The sequence below is a fragment of the Zootoca vivipara genome, chromosome 2, assembly GCF_963506605.1.
Source record: "Zootoca vivipara chromosome 2, rZooViv1.1, whole genome shotgun sequence".
Lineage (NCBI taxonomy): Eukaryota > Metazoa > Chordata > Lepidosauria > Squamata > Lacertidae > Zootoca > Zootoca vivipara.
Window position 1 is genome coordinate 43,407,519 of NC_083277.1, and position 22,972 is coordinate 43,430,490.

The 22,972-nt window shown below is 40.7% G+C and overlaps 1 protein-coding gene across 1 annotated transcript in view; it reads left to right on the top strand.

Moving 5' to 3' along the window:
* The window catches only part of ERC2 (ELKS/RAB6-interacting/CAST family member 2), a 361,357-nt gene that overhangs the window by 116,564 nt on the left and 221,821 nt on the right, over positions 1-22,972 (top strand). The window contains exons 4-5 of the mRNA XM_060271028.1: positions 8,975-9,130; positions 13,826-13,993. Of these exons, the coding sequence (XP_060127011.1) occupies positions 8,975-9,130; positions 13,826-13,993 (324 nt within the window). The remainder of the gene's footprint in view (positions 1-8,974; positions 9,131-13,825; positions 13,994-22,972) is intronic.

The following is a 22,972-nucleotide window of genomic DNA, read 5'->3' on the forward strand; positions in this document are numbered from 1 at the left end:
TGGTCAGTTTCAGTGCAAGCCAACATGGAAAACTAGTTATGAATCAGGCTTGTTTAACAAACCAAAACTCTTTGGGTTTGTTCCTGATACTCTCTCTCTCTCTCTCTCTCTCTCTCTTTTTTACACAGTACAAAGATAATACTTTCTGGAAAGTGGTAACATTTCACACACACACACACACACACACACACACACACACACACACTCAACAGGGCTCCTAGGCATAGCTGTCAAGTTTTCCCTTTTCTCACGAGGAAGCTTATTCAGCATAAGGGAATTTCCCTTTAAAAAAGGGAGAACTTGACAGCTATGCTCCTAGGTATACATGAAAGTTTTATGTCATGTATTTATTTATTTTTTTACTTAAGCTTTCTCTATTAATTTTTTTAAAAAATCTAATTGTCAGACTTCCCCCATAATATCTCTTTTTCACCTCCCGAGTCCAGTCTCCATTCCAAGATCTCCATTAACGCCCTCCCTCATGCCGGAACGTGCCATGTCCTTGCAGTGGCTAGTTTAACACTGCTTCTGTGGTAAACTGGTATGATGGCGTCCTGGGCTGAAAGTGTGGGTCCAGATAATTTATCCTGGGTGGCTGCAAGGTTTCTAGGTATGCCAAAAATGCATGGGGGTCTGGAACACTGATATTCCATTTCCATGGATACCTGTGCTGACGTTCCAAAGCAATTGGTCCTGGGGCTGGGGGTTGGGGGAGTCTGTAGGGCACTGCTGGGATAGAGACCACAAGTGAACCCACCTCATGTTTTGTTTGGAAGCCCAAACAGGTTTTTCCTGCCCCCCCTTTACCTTTACCTTTCTTCAATGATCACACACCTTATCTTGTCATTGTAAGGTACCATTGCCTTTTTCATTGTCCCCAACCTTCTTTTCATCAGGCTTGTGGGTTATCCATCTGTTCTACCTTCAGCAGTTTGTTTCTCAGGGGACTTCCTACTTTGCCCCCTTTCTTTAGCCATGCTGCTTCCGAGATACCTATCCCTTAGCTTCCTTACCTACCAGACCATTATATCACTCAGTTTCCCTGCAGTCAACCTTCCTCATCTGCTGCAACGGCCACAAATCTTCCATTCCTTAAGCTCTATGTAATGGTTTGTCTTAGCCTTTCATTTTCCTCACAGAGTTGCCATTGTTTCCAAACATTCTTCTCTAGATGGTTTTTCTTGACTACTTAGAATGTTTGTGAACATTTCATGACATCACAGCAGCTCAGGCAAAGGAGCTTTTGGGAGGCAGGCATCCGGCCAACAACTAGGTTTTCTTTCCTCATGTTCGATTTACAAGTTCGGAGTGTCTACAAAGGAGAAGTAAACCCTTGTTTTACTATAAAGAAAGTCAGGCAATGACGCCTTGGGGGAAATGCATCACTTAAATGCCTTCTGAAAAATACTAACTTTTGGTTCTTTGAAACAATTTGTTCAAATTTTCTATATCATTATGTTACACTAAGTAATGTTCTGACAGATTTTTTTTAAATGGAAATAATATGTCAGCAAAGTTTGTGAGACTCTGATAGATACCGGTACCTATATAAATGAGTCAATTTGTTGATATACAGTGGTACCTCCGGTTGCATACGGGATCCATTCTGGAGCTCTGGTCAGATCCTGAGGTGTGCGTATCTGGAGGTGCCACTTCTGTCCATGCACACGGCACAGTTTGGTTCTTCTGCGCATGCGCGCAGTGCATAGAGTGCTTCTGTGCATGCGCGGGTGTCGAAACCTGAAAAAATACTTCCGGGTTTGCTGCACACGTATCCCGAAGGATATGTAACCAGAAGTGAACGTAAGTAGAGGTACCACTGTACTGTATTGAGAAATTCAGCTGTCTGAAAGACATTAGTGATGGTTAGGCACAGCAGCCATCCTAAAAGGAAGAATGTATCTAAGTGTTATTGTTACTTTCAGTACTGAGTGATTGCCTTTCACATATTTACCCTGAAGGAAAAATAATTCTTGCAGGCATGATTATTAGCTTGGATTATTATTCTTCGTCTAATAAAATAAGCATTGTAAAGAAAATAGAATTATAAATCCTTTTTTTAAAAAAAAAGATGCCTGATTGATTTCAATTTCTGTTTTTTTTAAAAGCAAAATAGCCTAAAAGTGTCCACAAGTAACTTTTCAGTAATTCCTATTGGAAAATAGAGTTTTAACATGAGGTTTTGTTTTGTTGTTGATTTACTGGAATTGAATATTGCAAAAGCAGTTCATAATGCACATGCATACTGAACTACCTAAAGATTACATAAAAGGAATATTCCAAAGAAAAAAACCCTAGGTTTCCCAAAAATAACACATTGTTTTATTATTTGTGTGGGGCAAAGAATCTGAAATCATGGATGTGCTGTTTTTACATGATTTTGTAAAAACTGTATTGTTTTGATGGTTTGTTGTCCACATTATCAGACTTGCAAAGTGTGAAGAGAATAAACCCTTGCAAGACCAGGTCCCCTAAAAATGCTTTCTTTAAAAGTAGGAAAATGGTGCCCCCCCCAGAATACCAAAAGGACCACATGCATTCTGGATAGGACTATAGTATTAGTTCAAGGTTGGGGGAGTTCTTTGGGAAGAAGGGCAGGCTCCTCTCCCCTTAGTTGGTCCACATTCCGCTTTCTGTTGCCTACTTGCTGTTTCTCCTTTGCATCGTCACCGCCATCTGCTTCCTTGCCACTGAGATAGCTGGTTAGCAAGGTGGTGAATGATGGTTCTCCCTTTCTTCCTCACTTCCTTCCCCAGAGAGCAGGTTGGACTGAGCATGAGCAGCAATAGAGGTACTGAGCAGTTATTGTGCCTGCCCTATGCTGCTTAGGTAAAGGTAAAGGGACCCCTGACCATTAGGTCCAGTCGTGACAGACTCTGGGGTTGCGCGCTCATCTTGCATTATTGGCCGAGGGAGCTGGCGTATAGCTTCCAGGTCATGTGGCCAGCATGACAAAGCCGCTTCTGGCAAACCAGAGCAGCACATGGAAACGCCATTTACCTTCCCACTGTAGCGGTTCCTATTTATCTACTCGCATTTTGACGTGCTTTCGAACTGCTAGGTTGGCAGGAGCTGGGACCAAGCAGCGGGAGCTCACCCCGTCACAGGGATTCGAACCGCCGACCTTCTGATCAGCAAGCCCTAGGCTCAGTGGTTTAACCACAGCGCCACCTGGGTCCCTCTATGCTGCTTAGAGAAGGTGGCAAATGGATCCAGGCTGTGTTCAGTTCCACCAGCAGCTTCCTCTTTACCTTCTTACCGCTTGCATTACCTTCTTGCCCATCCCCTCTCTATTCCCCTCCAGACCATGCTAATCCCTGAGGAGGTGAACTCTGTTCCTTGAGGCATTGCATCTTTTTGGTCTCAAGTAGTTGGAGTGGTTCTTTGCCTTACTCCAGCCACTTTCAATTGTATCAGACACTGTCTGTATCTCTCCCTCTTCCAGTTAGCAGAGGTGAGTCTTCAACAGTCCTCCTTCCATTCTGCTTATTGACCCTGCAAGCCTTTCCCATTCTGAACACTCTTGCAATATCCTCCTATCTCCAGATCTTCCTTATCTGGGTGGCATGCGTTTTGAGAACTGACCTCCCAAATGACCTCAGTTTTCCTTCCTTATCATTTTGCATTGTTCAGGGCCGTCTTAAGCATATCAGGCGCCCTGGCGCCGTGGTGTGAAGATCACTGTGGCGCCCCCCCCGCCCCGTTTCCCACCGCGGCTGTCGGGCGGGCGCAGCGCACCCAGCCTTGCCTTAGAGCCGGCCCTGGCATGGCTCTTGGGTATGGATGGATGAATCTGTCAATTTCATTTTCTCATTTTTTCCAATCTTAAATTCAGTTTTCCACATTTCCACAGCACTTTGGGGGACTTATTTCTTTTTAAAATAGTTGTGTGTATTTTAATGCATTTTTTTCTTACGAAACACATTTTTGCCTGCAGTTTTGACTAATACACACATTTTTGCAATCAGTTTCTCCTAAAGTGATGCATTTTTGTGTATTATTTTTATATGTGCTTTTAATGCACATTCCCCGCTAATGTAGTAATGTACTTCTCTGATTAAAAAAATCAGAGAAGTACAACTTTCAAAGGACAATCCTGCAAATGTCCTCTGGTCTTCTCTCCTTCTAAGAGACTTCAAACCTTCAGGGACATGGAAACTCTTATGTATGGAATAATTTCCTTCCTTTTTAAAATAGTTTCCTCTAAAAATAGAATGCTTGGATAAGAAGTTAACACATTGTTCCCAATCCAAAGGCATATGTGGGAAAACTCTGTATGTGCAGTAGGGCTTCAAACCACCTTTATGGAAGCAGACCTTCTACTATCATTCAAAACTCATGAGAACTTCAGAAATAGTCTCAGAAGAGATCTTGGAGGAAAAACCTTGAAAAATCCTGGTGCAAGAGCGCAAGCCCTTGCAACTACTGAAATTATATCTTTGGGTTGTAATCTTTGGTAGCAATTATGAGGAGTAGATACCTGCATCTGGGGCTTTCTTTAAAATTAGTCATATTCTCCAATATTTTGGCATTGCAGCTATTAGGTTTTCTTAATGAAAAGGCATTGGTAAAGCCCCTATAATATACGTAAGAATTACATTCAGGAAACTCAGAAATGATGGACATAAGAAATCAAACTGTCATCTATGCATGTGGAAGATTTGCAAGAACTTATTTCTGTTTATTTCAAGGGGGAATCCATTGGAATGGCTACTAGAGAATTTCTATAATTAAAGTATACATAATTTGGGAAAACTGTGACATACATAGTGACAACTGTGTTACATGTGCAAGAGAGGAAGTGGGTGCATCGAGAGTTCTTAACTGAATGAATTTGTGGTTTACCTTGGTTCTTGCAGAGACAGCCGTCTATATGTATTGATCCAGCTGTGATATATCAGGTATGTTAAAGCACTGCTGCTGCAAAGCTTAGTGTGTAGTGTGTAGTGTTCACTTTGCACGGGACTGCCCTTTCTCTAGTTCTAGAGTTAGATCTAGATCTTTTCAAGACCAGTATGAACACAAGAAGGACAGAATCACAGTATACTTTGCATGAGATTCTCCTCTGATTGCTCTTTTTTTGTGAATGACTCTTTATGCTTTTCCTATCTCATTACACTTTTGTACACTTTTGACAGGGTATTTCTTCCCAAACCTAGTCTGCTTAGTATTGTTTCCTCTAAACTTTTAAAATCTTTTTGCAAATTTTAGGAGCTTGGGAGGAGACAAGATTTGCTCTACAGCAAGGTTTTGTAGTAAATCCCTGTTGCTTCTTAAAGATTCTTATACATGCTTATTTTCCAGAAAGAAAATGGCTGGAAGATCTAGCGGTTAGGCTACCATCTTAAAACCATTCACTCTTTGCAAGTTCATTTTGTTCTGCGGGAATTTCCTCTTTGAGTTAATTGTCTCAAGATTGCTTCCTAAATTTTTATTACATAATGTACTTCATGATCATTAGACACGTTTTGTGAGCAATCTACTCACAATTACCTACAGAATTGCTCATAGAAAGCATTTATGGATAATTCTGAGAAATGTATATTACTGTATTGCCATTTGCATGTTCAGACCCAGAGACCTCCCCCCTAAATAAACACACATTTGTCTCAAATGTTAGTTTTTGTTTTGGGCAGAATTTAGGCTAATAATAATAATAATAATAATAATAATAATAATAATAATATATTATTTATACCCCGCCCATCTGGCTGGGTTTCCCCAGCCAGTCTGGGCGGCTTCCACCAGAATATTAAAATACAATAATCTATTAAACATTAAAAGCTTCCCTAAACAGGGCTGCCTTCAGATGTGAGGTGCCAACTTTATTGATTACAGAAAAGTGAGTGGTTGCATAGACTCTGGTTCGACTAGCTCCCTGCACCCTTGCAGGTAGCGCTGACCCAGAACTCCATCATAGGTCACCCAAGGGTGAACACCTGAGGTAGGTGAAAAGCCTGGGAACAGACTCTGTTCACTCCCCAGAACTCTCAAGCTTGCAAAGCAGTGTGATCTGCTGGACGTCGCCACCCGAGGCAGCGACAATCACAAAATCCCAAGGCTGCGCTAAGGCTATAAAGCCCCCAAAGTTGCAGCCACAGCTAAAATCAAGCTAAATCAAAGCCACTGTGAAATTAAGCCCTGTGGGCAGCAAATAAACACGAAGTGGCAAACTCCCTTAACTGGGAGCGCTCAGTCGCTCAAAGCCCCTCCGGAGGGAAGGAGAAGGGATGGGGAAGGATAACTTAAATCGGGTTGAAACAAAACTAGACAATAACAAGAAAGATATCACCAAAAGATGATCGTCGAAGGCGAATCTCTTGGCTGCACACAGGACACGCTGTTTGCTGTTCCAATGCACGAGCCGAAAGAGGAAGCTCTGGGTCACGTGCATAGGTATATATAGGTCCCTCGATCTGTTTAGACTGCACCCCATTGGCCAGATTACACCAAGCAACGAGGGACCTACCAATTGGGTGTTGTGGCTATCCAATATACCCACCCACAACTAGGAGGTCAGTCTCAAGTCTCACCGCAACATGTGCCCTCTTTTAGGGAGGACATGATTTATTCACTAGCATTTTATGAAAACAGAATCACTGTTCTTTGAATTAAATTACTGCTTATGAATGCTTAGTTGCCTTGTCAGAAAGGTGAGGTACAAATACTGAAAACCTAAATAGTAACAAGAATGATAAAAATAATAATCTGATTGGGCAATTTAGATCATTCTTCACCACTCCTTTTGTGTGGAATGGTTGTGCATTGGCTTTGTGGGATCTGTGTTGTGGTTTTGAGTTGGAGCCAAACTGGAATAGCTATTTGCAGATATGTATAATAGTGTTTCAGTGCTTTACACGTAACTTTGACTCTTTCTTTGCTTCCTGATGAAGGGATAGAACATCAGAAATACCTTACTACTAGTAAATGAATTTTGATACCTAATTTATAGAACATAATAGTTTTATGTATTTAAGTTTTTTTTTAATTTTCCTTATATTTTCCTCAGAACTATTTTTCCTTGTTATGGGGAATTTTAAATGAGCAACTTTACAATGTATGTATTTCCCAGAAAATAGAAGATGTAAAGATGCAGAGTGCTGTGATTTCGTCATTCCCTTTGTTTAAGTTTTCAAGTTGTTAGTTGTGCCTTGATGTTGGAAGTGATCTTAGTTTCAATAAGCGTCTTTAATGTTGCTGTCGTATCAGCTGCTTTTAAGGTTCATAGACTGAACTTTTAAGACCTCATGTTTTGAAGGTTTGCTTTTTGTACACAATTAGTTTGCAGTAGCTCTTTGAATTCTCTCTCCATTTTGGTTCTCAGCAAGGATGTCAGAAACTATTTACTGGGCCCATTTGGGAACTTTTTCAGGACCTCTTTTGGTTCTGAGTTTACATGTCAGTGGTACAAGTTTGGACCTGCAACGAATGTTGCTCCTGTTCAGGGTTCCAGCCACCCCCTTTCTAGGATACCCTTGTCACAGAGTTAGTGGTGTGAACCAACCCTGTGAGGTGCCAATTATGGTTTTAACCCTTTAAGTACAGCCACCACCCTCCTGACAAGCCTCCGTCACAAGAAAGTGCATAGCCTTCTGACTCTTAGCCTGGGATAGGTATCCTGGGAAACAGCCAGCAGATTCTTTCCAGTCACTGCTGGAAGGAAATGTCTCTTCTGCTTGCCCAAACAGAATGATCCTGCTGTGTTCTGTTCCAGGGAGTGGTTTCAGCCAGATGCAGTTCTAGATTGAGCAGGCAGAGGTTTACTAGGCATGAGCAAGGGATCCAAAGCAAAGTCAAGTTAGTCCAAGTTCAGGTTCTGGAAAGGCAGTGTCAAACAAGGCATGATTCCATTAAGGAACAGTAAAGCAGGATTCGGGTTCCAATAAAACAAAGCTGAGCAAAGCAAAGGCCAGATTATAGTAAGGCAAAGTTCAATTAAGGGGAGAAAAGGATTCTATATCCTGAGTTGCAGGATTTTAAAAATACCCCAATAATGGACAAGGTATGCCAAGAGGCGCTGAGATAGTTCTCCATATTAGGAACCAATGAAATAAGTGCGGCAGAGTGGTGGTGGCTTCCATTTGACCTGGTTCTATTCTATTTTCCTCCGTGGTCTATTACTTCACTGAGCAATCCTGATGTCTGATCCGCCATGCTGGAAGGGTTTCAGCTGAGAGGGAGGTGTCCCATTGTCTAGTTCTACCCAGCTGTGCTGAGCTCTGCCGCTAGGAGGCTCCATTGCTACTATGCCTGCCTAAATTGCAGGTGGACAGGTGCTACTTCTGGCAGTATCCCTGCTGGTGGTAGCCAGAATATACCCCTGAAACAGGTCGTTTTGGAGGTGAGAGGGAATGGAGGGAGACGTGCCAAGGATCTGCTGACAATTGGCTTGATCTGGACCTCCCTGCTGCACTAGCTGGCGCGCGCGCGCGCACACACACACACACACACACACAAACGGATTTTCCTGCTCCTTCTTCCACCCATTCCATATTTAAATAAACTGTTTCCCCCTTAAACACATTGGGCAATGTTATTTCACTGGGATCATGAAGCTGGCAAGATGGGCAGCTTGTGAGGGCTCTAGAGGCTAGACCTACAATAGAAAGATAAAACACACACTTATATCCTTGCTTTGCTGATGATTTATGCAGTTTCACCCTGTGTGGTTTCTTGGCTTTAGAATCAAGGCAAGCTTTTGACTACAATGTGTTTCAGATCAGAGCACCTTCTTTTATGAGTTGCCTGAATGCAAAGAAGCAGTATCCTTGTTTAGAAAACAAGGATGGGGGGTCCACTTTTTATTTTTATTTTTTTAGTTATACAACTATATGGGGGCATGTTCCAGTAAAATTTAGACCAAAAGTCATCACAGCTCCTTGTGCCAATACTGTTATTTTTCCTATGTTGCTCTTGTATTGCACTTTATACTTTCAAATACTGCATACCAACACCTTTTTTCTTTCAAAATTAGGACACAAAAATAGCTTCACTAGAACGTAATATCAGAGACCTTGAAGATGAAATACAGATGTTGAAGACTAATGGAATTCTGAACACAGAAGATCGAGAAGAAGAAATCAAACAAATAGAAGTTTACAAGAGTCACTCAAAGTTCATGAAAAACAAGGTATATTCTTCTAATCAAATGAGAGCACTATTTCAGTTCAGATTTTCTGAGGGTGGTGGTAATTTTACTGTCAACCCTTGATCCGAAGAGGGTGGTGCTAAGAAAACCTTCCTGAAAAGTATGATAACTTTCAGGAGGTATATTGTTTTCACTGATAATTGACCTTAGTGAGAGAAGTTTCCATGTTATATTCTGTGTGCATAGGCAACCTTTGTTAGAGCCGTGTCACACCAGCGTGAAAAAACTTTTGTTCTAGTTTGAGGGCATTCTTTGGGGCAAAACATATTAAATTGCTGCAGAAAGAGGAAGTGCTTTTGTCCTCCTGACTAAAAATCAAGCATTCCTGTTATCAGTTCTCTGCCATCTCACCAGAAAAAGCAACTGTGGGATGGAAGACAATTGAGAGCTCGCATAATTCCGCATGTGGCACATATATTCATGCGATGTGGACAATGGTAGGAATATTAGAAAGGTGTAACTTTTCTACACAGGTTAAGAATCCACTGGACTATAAAGACTACAAGTCAACATCAGCTAAGTCTGCTGAGTCACCTCTCAAATATTAGGTAGTCACAATTCAAGTAATGAGCTAAGGAGAAATATGTTTGATTTGCTTCACCTTCAGAACAGTACTCCGCCAGAAAGCCACCACATGTTTGGGGTCGTGTATAAATAGATTGAAGTTTCAGAAATGTAAAGAGGAAGTTGCAATGATTTTGAGAAGGTGGGATGCAATAGATTCCTCGGCTCTTAAAGGGCAGATGGTTGCATACCATTGTTTTGCCACAGCCGTCTGATCAACCTTTTGATAATCATGCTACATTCTGATGAAAGTCTGTTTAACCTGTGTCAACAGCCCTGTCCTTCCTCTGACAATTGAGATTTGCAGCAAAAGATACTACTTCTGCCATTCATCACAGGACCTTTCAAGGTGGAAAAAAATATTTATATGGCTGTCAGCAAAGAGATCTTATTATACCCCATCTGTCGGACCTGAGATTGCTGATAAGGAACTGTGATAAAATATAAGTCCTGAATGATGGCAACCAGGAGAACAAGGCTCCATTCACTGGCAACAACTCTAGGTGTTATAATGCTCTTTGGAGGAAACAAGATTAGATTCAAAGAGTATCTACATATATTTTAATTTAAATGAAAAAGCACACACGACTGCTAAAGGTAGACAATTGTGGAAGGTTGACTATTTTTCTTGAAGTCCATGCTTTAAAAAGCAAAGTTTAAAGTTGCTCAGAACGCACGCGCGCACACACGATTTATTTGTCTTTGTTTTGGTAGGCATTATCCACTCTTGAGGGGCTCCTAGGTTAGTAGCCAAAACTTTCAAAAAGAAAAAAGGTTATAGTTTTTTTTAAAAAAATATTTATGTAATTGGAAATGGGACAGACACAAAGCTTAATTTGTTTGAATTGGAATTTGGATCCTGGGCCAAATCAAGACAGCCTCCAAACACATTAGAATCATAGAATCATAGCGTTGTAGAATTGGAAGGGGTCTCAAAGATCATCTAGTCCAATCACCTGTAATGCTGGAATCTCAGCTAAAGCATCCAATGACAGATGCCCATCCAACCTCTGCTTATAAACCTCCAATGAAGGAGAGTGCACAACCTTCCGAGGGAGTCCGTTTCACTGCTGAACAACTCTTACTGCCAGAAAGTTATTCCTGATGTTTAGTTGGAATCTGCTTTCTTGTCATTTGAATCCATTGGTTCGAGTCCTACCCTGTGGAGCAGGGGAAAACAAGCTTGCTCCATCTTTCATGTGACAGCCCTTGAGAAGGTGGCTGTCATATCTCCTCTCAGTCACCTCTTTTCCAGGCTAAACATACCTAGCTCCTTCAACCATTCTTCATCAGGCTTCATTTCCTGACCCTTGATCATCTTGGTTGCTCTCCTCTGCACATGTACCAGCTTGTCAGTATCCTTAAATTGTGGTGCCCAGAACTAAGGGCACTATTCCTGGTGTGGTCTGACCAAGGCAGTACCAAGCGCTACTATTACTTCTCTTGATCTGGACATTATAGTTCCATTGATGCAGCCTACAATAGGCTCCTGCATCACACGTTAAGCTTGTGATATACTAAGACCCATAAATCCTTTTCATGCACTACTGGTATGCCAGGTGACCCCCATCTTATATTTGTGCATCTGGTTCTTCCTGCCTAAATCCATTTTGTTGGCTTGGGCCCAGTTCTTCAATCTGTTAAGGTCATCCTGATTGTCTTTTTGGCATTTGCTGCCCTTCCCAGTTTGGTGTCATCTGCAAATTTGATCCCCTCATTTTGTTCATCCAAGTAGTTTATAAAGAAGTTGAACAACAGTGGGCCCAGGACAGAACCCTGTGGCACTCCACTTGTCACTTTTCTCCAGGATGACGAGGACCATTAATGAGCACTCTCTGGGTTTGGTCAGTCAGTCCACTTAACAGTTACCTCATCCAGCTCACATTTTCCCAGCTTCCTTGCAAGAATATCATGGGGGACTTTGTCAAAAGCCTTACTGAAATCAAGATACACAAGCATCCCCCTGACCCACCGATTTTGTAACTTTATCAAAGAGAGAGAGAGAGAGAGATTCGTCTGGCATGACTTGTTTTTGAGAAACTCATGCTGGGTCTTAGTAATCACAGCACCCTTTTGTAAGTTCTCACAGACCTACTGTTGAATTATCTGTTCTAGGACCTTTTCTGGTATCAATGTCAAGCTCACCGGTCAGTAGTTACCTGGGTCTTCTCCCCTCCCCCTTTTTTGAAGATGGGAACATTTACCTGCCTCCAGTCCGCAGGGACTTCACCTGTTTTCCAATAATTCTCAAAGATTATAGACTAAGATTGCAAGTTCCTTTAGTACCCTTTGGTGCAGCTCATCAGAAATTTAAATTCAAGTAATTTAAATTAAACTAGAAATTTAAATTCAAGTAAAGTAGCTAGGTGTTCCCTTACCACCTGTTTTCGTGCTTTGGCAGTATCCTGCTATATTGTGGTCAAGGCACACACCCCTAATAAAAATGACTGGCCATTCAGCATGAGAACATCTTTTGATTGGTCTTTTCACCATCATCATGTAGCCAGATTTCAGTCTGCAAGCTGGTACTGAACTGGAAAAATAGGGTTTTTATTTTATTTTATTTTATTTCTTATTCCACTAGCCCAAACCCAGTCTTTTCCCTAAGAAATATGAGATACTTTGCTTTATAAAAAGAGGTCCAGTCTTATGTCTTGTTTCAACCATTAAATAGTTCACCAGAGAAGATCTAGGTTTTTTTTATATGTGCATTGCAAAACTCTCTGTCAGTTTGCAAATCATGTAGCTGGAGTTGCTTGCTAGTGAGTAGAAATACATAGCATATCTGTAACTCATATGACACCATGTTCTTTGACTGATTGTTTATCGGGTGTTGCTTGTATGATGGATAAAATTGGGAAGATCTTTCAGTAGAGATTTGGTTCTGGGATAGCCATATGGGACTCATATAAAACACATGCTGTACTGCATACTGGCTTCAACTTGCCATTGTGCTGTGTGGAATTTCACTCACCTTATTTTGATATTTTGATTTTGGCTATATATCTGCGATTACTGGTGGTTTTATGGCAAATACATGGAACCACCAAAAAGATCTTTAAAGAAATTAACATGCTCTTGAGTAAGTTGAATATTATGTTTTAATTTTGTCCTTGAATGGGTTTTCTTCTAAACTCCTCTCTTATTTGCACTGATATAATGCATAATTTGTTATTCCTTCTTCCTTTGCTTAGCTTGTAATCCTTTTAGATTCCTTTTAGATTGTAATTTAGACCTGCCTTATTTTGCTTAAAGTCTCCATAGAATACCAGCCAATTTTCAGTGCTTGCTATATTGTAAATGCTAATTATTATAATAAAAGGTGGCCAGAAAATGGTTCAGTTAGAACAGGGATGGTGAACCTGTATCTCCCCCCCCCATATGTTGTTGGACTCCATCAGCCCCAGCCAGCATGGCCAAAGGTCAGAGATTATGGGACACAGGTTTCCTATTCCTGAATTAGAATAACAAATCTAATGGAGAAAGATGAGTTTGCATTCTTTAAATATTCAACATGTGCAAGTATTTGTAATTGTGTAAGATGCCTTTTGGATTTGATTCTAAAAGAATTGATATCTTATGGGGAAGTGAAACAAAGCAGAGTGGGACCTGCAAGAAATATTTTCTTGCAACATGTGACTCTGCAATATTATAGCTGATAAATGTACTTTTATTAATCTGGAGCATGTGGGCTGAGCATTGTAAACTTGTGATCAAAATCCAGGTTTTATTGGCTGCTACTCCAGTTTTAAATCTTTCTTTCTCCTCTTCTGTACTGTAGTTATGGGATAAACCAAATCCCACTATTGGAGAAGACGGCTTAGTGCTTATGGGATGAATCCATGGCAAAGTGGCTTTCATGACACGATGCAACGTTTAGACAACATGTGGCTCGCAATCACCTACATTTCTGTCCAAAGCTTGTCCAGCAATATCAATCACATGTGGAAATAAATAAATGTACTTTATATTGCATATGAGCATATGTAGATGAATTTTACTATCTGAACTCAGGAAGCAAAGTGGTGTGGGGGCTGCTGGATTAAATTGTTGTGCTTACTACTAGTACTACTACTACTAATGCCACTAATACATATATATGTATATCTGCAGATTGACCAGTTGAAGCAGGAACTTTCAAAGAAAGAATCAGAACTTCTTGCCTTACAAACTAAGCTTGAAACCCTTAGCAATCAGAATTCAGATTGCAAGCAACACATTGAAGTGCTTAAAGAGTCACTTACTGCCAAAGAACAGAGAGCTGCCATACTTCAGACCGAGGTAAGGTATTTTATTAGCATCTAATGCAGTATAAATGTTTAGTTAATGGAGTGTGTCAGAATTAAGAATGATGTATTGGTTACAAATCTGTGCAGAGGACAAAACCCGACCTTTGAAAAATTGGTTACGAAGTAGTACAATAGCTTGCGCTATTAGCTGATGCCAGACCAGCCCCGTAATCCTTTTGGACTGTCTTCTGGATTTGATAGCAGGTGGCCCTTTGCTGGAATTGGAAGGTTCTAGCAGGAAGCCCACAATAAGTGTATGCATTTTTGGAATTTAATCCCTCCCCTTGTTGCTAGTATTTTGTTCAGTTGCTTCCATTTATCTTTTACAAGGCTGTCTTAGTTGTGCATTTGGATTTGGCACACGGTTCAGACCAATATACACATTTGTATAAAGAAAATAATCACTTGACTGTCAGGGGAAAATGTGTGAAGGGAACACTGCAGATCTCTGCAAGCTAGAGCCAAATGATACGTTATGTGGGAGATATGTGCAGTTACTCCTGTGTTTTTAAAAATTGCAGTGCAGCTAATATGGGATGGTGAGGTGAAAGAGCTCTGAATTAGTTGTGGGGTTGGGTGAAGGAGTTGCTAACTGTTCTTCTCATGGCTCCTCATGGCTGCATTAAAGCCTTAAAAACACACAACTGTTGGTAGTATGCATTTCCTCTCATTTGGCCCTCATAATCCCACCTGATAAAATGAACGCATCAATATTTAACCCATTTTTAGTTTTTCCTAACTAGGTGAAGGAGAATGTTCTGTTGCATATTGTGTATAATACTACATCCTCTTTCAAAGAAAGGAATAGTAAATAAAATCTAGAGATTATAAATCTACCACCACTGGAGAATAATACAGTGGCACCACAGGTTACAGACGCTTCAGGTTACAGACTCCGCTAACCCAGAAATAGTACCTCGGGTTAAGAACTTTGCTTCAGGATGAGAACAGAAATAGTGCAGTGGTGGCGCAGCGGCAGCAGGAGGCCCCATTAGCTAAAGTGGTGCTTCAGGTTAAGAACAGTTTCAGGTTAAGAACGGACCTCCAGAACGAATTAAGTTCTTAACCCGAGGTACCACTGTATCCATAATTCAAAATGTAGGCTGATTCTTAACTTCATAATGAAGGCAAAAGAGAAGTGAGCTTTCAAGGTTGCCTTATCTTTAAGCCTGCAATATTTAAATTGCTATGCTTTAAACGGAGCCTGTGGTCCTCCAGAGATCGCTGGACTCTAACTTTTCTCAGTCCTAGCAAGCATGGTTGGTGATCAGGGTGATGGGAGCTGGGAGTCTTCAACATCTGGAGGGCCCATCCCTGCTTTAGACTTTAAAGTTTGAAGCCTTTTCTGAAGATTCATATTATTCTAAGATATGACATTATTCAGGTCAGGGCCTGGCATCATGCCTAGCAGAAAGGCTGTGTATAACTATTAACTCCTGATACAAAGGGTTAAATGATGAGATAAGAGTGGTCCTTTGGAACGCCCTCCCATCAGATGTCAAAGAAATAAACAACTATCTGACGTTTAGAAGATATCTGAAGTCAGCCCTGTTTAGGGAAGTTTTTAAGGACTGATGTTTTAATGTATTTTTAATCTTTTGTTGGAAGCCACCCAGAGTGGCTGGGGAAACCCAGCCAGGTGGGCGGGGTATAAATAAATAAATAAATAAATATTATTGGATGTGGTAGATTTTGGTGGTTTGGACAGATGATACACCTTTGAACTCCACGATTACATGAAACCAAAATGTGTTTTTGAGCTACATGTTCTTTATAAACAACTTTTATCCAGTTATATGCCTTTGTTCACAAAGGGCTGTTTACGCCAACAAAAGCTTTTATGAATGGAAGGGGAGGGAAGTGGGTTTTTTTGCACATCCTCCCTTTCCCCTGTGGCCCCTGTCCCACAGCACCTGCCATGATATTCCAGAGCTCTTCCAACCCTCTCAAGCAGATTTTAGTGGAGAAGCAGAGGGGACTTAGAGTGAATTTGTGACTCTTCCCATTCCATTTAAAGATCCCACTGTTGGATCAACAGCCCTCCAAGAGTGATGGAACACAATTGGATGAAACACAGTGTTGCTTAACTCATAACAAGAATCATTGCAATATCAACAACATTATATTGTTGATAATTCATAATATTTTCATAATAATCCTTATGATAATTTCATAATAATATTATGATAACCAAGCCTAGTGCAAAAGTTTGTAGTCTACGCACAGCAACTTATATTACATTTTGAACAATTTAAGTCACACTTAAGTAATTAAATGACCTAATAAATTGATGTAGCTTTGAAGCACAGCATGCTCCTTTATGTGTTCCATGGAGGGCTAGGTGATTGCCATCCTATGCTTTGAAGTAAGTAGTGTGAGACTAATGATTTTATCAGACAGCATCACAAAGAGCTTTCTTTATTTTCTATCTTTAAGACTTCTTTGTAAAAGGAAATGGAGAAAGTTTCTTAATGGTGTCCACTTCTTGCAGGAAGCAATTTGGTTAAAATTAGCTGTAATTGTTCATGTGCAAGAGCTTTTTGGCAGCAGAACTGAATACATTAAAGGCACCTTTTTCTGAGGGATCAGATGGAAATGAGAGCCTCCATATGTCTAATAGGTTAATAGGACACTTAGGCTTAATTCACTAGTGCTTATTTCAGAGGAGAGTAGAACTCCAGCACAAACCAAGTACATGGCTGAATCTAGTGTGTTTGTAGAGGAATTTCTTGGTTTTCTGAATCTTTATTAGTAAATGATCATAAATCCTAAAGAAGATGGCAGTTTTGTTTTCTGTAAAATAATTTTGCACCATCTCTTTTGCCACATGAAGCCACGGGTATATTTTCAGAAACAAATTTCATCTTTGAATCAGCATGTTGTTGTTTAGTCTTTTAGTTGTGTCCGACTCTTCGTCACCCCATGGACCAGAGCACGCCAGGCACTCCTGTCTTACCATGCCTCCCGCAGTTTGGTCTGACTTTCCCAACATCAGGGTCTTTTCCAAGGATTCTTCTCTTCTCATGAGGTGGCCAAAGTGTTGGAGCCTCAGCTTCACGATCTGTCCTTCCAGTGAGCACTCAGGGTTGATTTCCTTTCAAAATGGATAGGTTTGATCTTCCTGCAGTCCATGGGACTCTCAAGAGTCTCCTCCAGCACCATAATTCAAAAGCATAAATTCTTCAGCGATCAGCCTTTTTTATGGTCCAGCTCTCACTTCCATACATCTCTACTGGGAAAACCATAGCATTAACTATACGGACCTTTGTCGGCAAGGTGATGTCTCTGCTTTTTAAGATGCTGTCTAGGTTTGTCATTGCTTTTCTCCCAAGAAGCAGGCGTCTTTTAATTTCATGACTGCTGTCACCATCTGCAGTGATCAAGGAGCCCAAGAAAGTAAAATCTCTCACTGCCTCCATTTCTTCCCCTTCTATTTGCCAGGAGGTGATAGGACCAGTGGCCATGATCTTAGTTTTTTTAATGTTGAGCTTCAGACCATATTTTGCGCTCTCCTCTTTCACCCTCATTAAAAGGTTCTTTAATTCCTCCTCACTTTCTGCCATCAAGGTTGTGTCATTAGCATATCTGAGGTTGTTGATAATTCTTCCAGCAATATTAATTCCGGTTTGGGATTCATCCAGTCCAGCTTTTCACATGATGAATTCTGCATATACTGTAAGTTAAATAAGCAGGGAGACAATATACAACCTTGTCGTACTCCTTTCCCAATTTTGAACCAATCAATTGTTCCATGTCCAGTTCTAACTGTAGCTTCTTGTCCCACATAGAGACTGAAAGATACTGTAAGTCGCGAAGTGTTGAATATTTGATATTCATGCATGTGTGAATCATCCCTGAGGCATGGTGGCTGATAAGGACATTATTATACATGAGATGATCAGGCATTCCCATTTCTTTAAGTACTTGCCATAGTTTGCTGTGGTCGACACAGTCAAATGCATTTGCGTAGTCAATGAAGCAGAAGTACATGTTTTTCTGGAACTCTCCAGCTTTCTCCATAATCCAGCGCATGTTTGCAATTTGGTCTCTGGTTCCTCTGCCTCTTCGAAATCCAGCTTGCACTTCTGGGAGTTCTCGGTCCACATACTGCCTAAGCCTGCCTTGTAGAATTTTAAGCATAACCTTGCTAGCGTGTGAAATGAGCGCAATTGTGCGGTAGTTGGAGCATTCTTTGGCACTGCCCTTCTTTGGAATTGGGATGTAGACTGATCTTCTCCAATCCTCTGGCCAGTGCTGAGTTTTCCAAACTTGCTGGTCTATTGAGTGTAGCACCTTAACAGCATCATCTTTTATTTTCATTTTATTCCCTGTGCTTTTCATTTATGAATATTTTGGTTTTAAATAACCGGCATAAAGAAGGTTTGCCCTGACCTGACCTGACTGGGCTATAAATGATTTCAGGTTTGCCTTTGATAAACAGCTATCACTATAGACAAATATTTCCCAGCATCTGATGTTATTTCTTAAATACAACAGAATCTGTGAAATGCCTCCACTGAAAGGTACTGTAAGTCACGAAGTGTTGAATATTTGATATTCATGTATGTGTGAATCATCCCCACATCCCTGCAGCAAACTGAAAACCAACCATATGCACTATACACTTTTTAGTATATTCCTCTGTATAAAAGTGTTGATATTAATTATAATTTAAATCAATATTTATTTTAGTTTGTAGTGATGCCGCTTTTGCCAAGATCATTGGTATTGCTAATTATTTACCTCTCCCCCATCTAAAATACAAGCTTTTGTATTGAAGCAAACACCATACATTTTGAAACATAATCCCACAGTTCCTCCATAGGTGACATATTGAGGCTCAAAGGAGGGTCTTTTTACGAGTGAAAAGGATTATTCAGAAGCATAGACTTAAATGATAAGGTTTTCATGGAGTCAAGTATGTACCTGGAATGATTTTGATGGAACTTGTAGGTTTCCTATTATATATCAAGGCCGTGCTAGACACACAAATACCAGTCATGCTGTTGTCATGACAACTTCATCATATTTTTTTGTCATTGCAATCTTACCATTCCCACTATGTGTGTGACATCTGTCACTTTTGAGAGAAAGAGAGAGTGTGTGTGTTAATTAGGTAAAGGTACCCCTGACCATTAGGTCTAGTCGCGGATGACTCTGGGGTGCAGCGCTCATCTTGCTCTATAGGCCAAGGGAGCCGGACAGCTTCAGGGTCATGTGGCCAGCATGACTAAGCCACTTCTGGTGAACCAGAGCAGTGCACGGAAATGCTGTACCTATTTATCTACCGTACTTGCACTTTGACGTGCTTTCGAACTGCTAGGTGGGCAGGAGCTGGGACCGAGCAAGGGGAGCTCACCCCATCACGGGGATTCGAACTGCCAACCTTCCGATTGGCAAGCCCTAGGCTCTGTGGTTTAGACCACAGCGCCACCCGTGTCCCTTAATGTTAATTACAGGCATGCTTGTGACTGAAAGAAGGAAGGTGCAAGGCAGTAAATTCATGAGGAAGAGAGGTGGATGAAGTCAAAAGCATGCTGATTTATTCCATAGAGAGACACAGCTTAATGATAAGGAAATCCTACCTCTAGAAACAGAAGTATAATGACTGTTTTGAATTAACTGCAGCTCAACTTGTGACGTGCACCTTGATAGCCTTTGAGAGTACTATATACATTACTGTATAAATTGTCTTAAGTGGTAAGCTACAGTAAGGCAACTATGAGAGTTAGCCATGGTCTATGGCAGGCATCCCCAAACTTCAGCCCTCCAGATGTTTTGGACTACAATTCCCATCATCCCTGACCACTGGTCCTGTTAGCTAGGGATCATGGGAGTTGTAGGCCAAAACATCTGGAGGGCCGCAGTTTGGGGATGCCTGGTCTTTGGAAACATAATTATACCTAGGAGTTGGACTCTGCTTCTGTTTGCAACCTTCAAGAAAGTTTGAAAAATATAAGACATGAAAAGATGAAAAGTTGAAAATCCGCTACTCTACCAATAATTTGGTTCTTTAATTAAAAATCACCATGTAATCAGTACATAGTGTGAGGCCTGTTGATGGGGAAATTTAAAAAAGGAGACAATTGGGAAACCAAAACAATGTACAGTGATACCTCTGGTTAAGAACTTAATTCGTTCCGGAGGTCCGTTCTTAACCTGAAACTGTTCTAAAACCTGAAGCACCATTTTACCTGATGGGGCCTCTTGCCCAGTGGGGGCACTGGGTGGATCTTTGCACCCCAGCAGCGCATATACTAAAGGTGGCCCTGACTGCAATGGAATTCCTACTGCCTTTGGGGCTGGTCTGGAAACTCTAGCTGGTGTAGAATACAGCAGCTATGATGCTGAGGGAAGCAGACAGCATGTGACACCTCTGCTAAAACATCTACACCAGCTGCCAATATCCTACTGGGCTTGGTTCAAGGTGGTCTGGTACAATTACCACACACAGATGGCATTCTGCTTAAGCTCCAAGAGAATGGTTGTAGAATACTGACAGAGTGTGTCACACACACACACACACATTCAATTAATTTTCTCAAAGGATGGATTGGAAATTATTTCTTTACTCAAGTTTATTGAGGTTTCATCTTCCGCATTTTTCATAGATCAAACATACTTTTCCAGCCAGATACTCCTAGTTAATTAATTGACACCCCAAACACTTATTTCGCCTCAAGCCCCTCAAAATAAAATCCCAGAGTTTTTTCTGGCTTGCTTCATCCTGTTCAGGTCTCCTCCAGCTCCTTCCTTCTTCTGCATCAAGCTTTTAAAAAGCAAGACTTAAGAAAGAGCAACCCCTCATCCAAAAATTCAAAACTTATTTTTATATATTGCCCTCAGGATGGCAGTTTGTCTAATAATAACAACAATAACTATTATTATTATTATTATTATTATTATTATTATTATTATTATTATTATTACCCCTCCCATCTGGCTGGGTTTTCCCAGCCACTCTGGTTGGCTCCCAACAGAATATTAAAAGCACAAGAAAACGTCAAACATTAAAAACTTCCCTAAAAAGGGTTGCCTTCATATTGTCTGCCTGGGAAACACACTTCTTCCCAACCATAGTAGGCACAAGTTCCCTGTCCTGCACTGCATCTTGACTATTTTAGGAGGAAATTGGCCTTGGAACAAAGCATCAATGTGCTTTGTTTTGATCCTAGTCACAGTTAATTTGTCTGACCATTTGCAACTGTCACTCGAGCAAACAAAGGGCTAACTCAGATGGCCTTACAGAGGTGTGTTTTGCTTCCATAAATCACATGTTTGTAGTCTTGGTTCAATGCAGTTGTGGAAACTTCTACATTGGATTCATATGGGTGTCAGGTGGGATTGGGTAGTAAGTGGTTACTCCAGGGGCCTTCCCCTCAGGAGAAGTACCATTAGCATAGATGATTTCAATGTGATCTGGCTAATGGTATGGAAAGCTATCTAAATGTTTCTGCAGTTGTGTGGAGCATAGGAATGTGGGAAATGCCTCCCCACCACATAATTCACACTTCCTGACCAATAAACTAACTGAAAAGCAGCCAGCCTACCCTTCAAAATGTTCACCTCCCTGAATATTATAATGCAGTTCTCTAACCAAAAAGTGTGCACAAAAATATTCACCAATCCTTCCCCTCCCCGTCCCAAAGGAACCCAGGGAGGTAAACAACAAATGATAAAACAATGCAGCATGTTAAAACCATGATGAAATTCTTAAATGTTGATAATATTGTGTTCCTTTAAAAGGAATAGCAAATAATAATAATAATAATAATAATAATAATAATAATAATAATAATAATAATAATTTATTTATACCCCACTCATCTGGCTGGGTTTCCCCAGCCACTCTGGGTGGCTTCCAAGTAAGGATGTCAGAAGTAGACAAATCTTCTAAGACAGATGTCAAGCCTAACTTGTTACTGTAGCAATTTTTTTGAGTAAGCATACACCAGAGAACTTCCATTTCATCCTTTTAAGCTATCTATCTTCTTGCCTCAACAACTGTTTAGTTGGAAGGATCTGTTCTTTAGTATAAGCTACTTGCAGGACAACGTGCATTTTACATTTTTGCAATTGCAGCGTACAAGAACATATATGAATACTGGATGCAAAATTTAGCAGCCTGGGAACCTTGGGCTTTATTAATTTTATTTTCTATCTACCTTAGAAACCTTATGGTTTTGTAGACATAGAGCAGGCACTGAAACATTGGTTTTGAATGTGAGAAACCCAGGTTGGAATTCCTGCATAGTCATGAAACACCCTTGGACAACCTCAGTCTACTTTACCTTTCATGAGTTTTGCGAGTTAAAACACCAATCTGAATTTTTGCGGAACAGATTGATGTAAATAGAAGAAATAAACAATTCATTATTTTTTTATGATGTAGTTTCTTTGTTGTTGAGAGTGGGAGAAGCAATGTGCCATCTTCCCAATCTAAATTTCTCAACGTGCTATTTACTATGGGGAAATCCAAACGTCTGTGTCATGGCTGGATTCCACAGTTAAATGTGCACCCCATTGCAATACAAATGGCAGCTAGGTGGGATTTAGATTGGAGAAACTGCAAGGGCAGCAGGAAATGTCCCTAGTCAAACCACCACTTCCACAATCAATAAACAGTCCCCCACCATCTCATAGAGGGAAAACAACAACAATAGATCAATTGCTGTTCTCCTGGGGCAATGTTATTTGGCCCCTAGGCACATTTGAATACATTACTAAAAGCTCTAGCAAGCTCGTGGGATTTGTAATTAGTGTAGAATTCTTTATTTTGTACTTGTGCCAACACAGAGAGTTTTGGGGGGAGTTGAATCAAACTGGGCTATGTGAATATATCAACAGTAACTGTGTACTTCAAGAGAGGAAAAATGAGTAAAGGCAAAGGGTACTTTTCGGATATGGATAAGCTACTTTACTACTTCACTATGACGAGCTGGAGTTGTTGTTTCGTTAGGCAGCCTCAAGG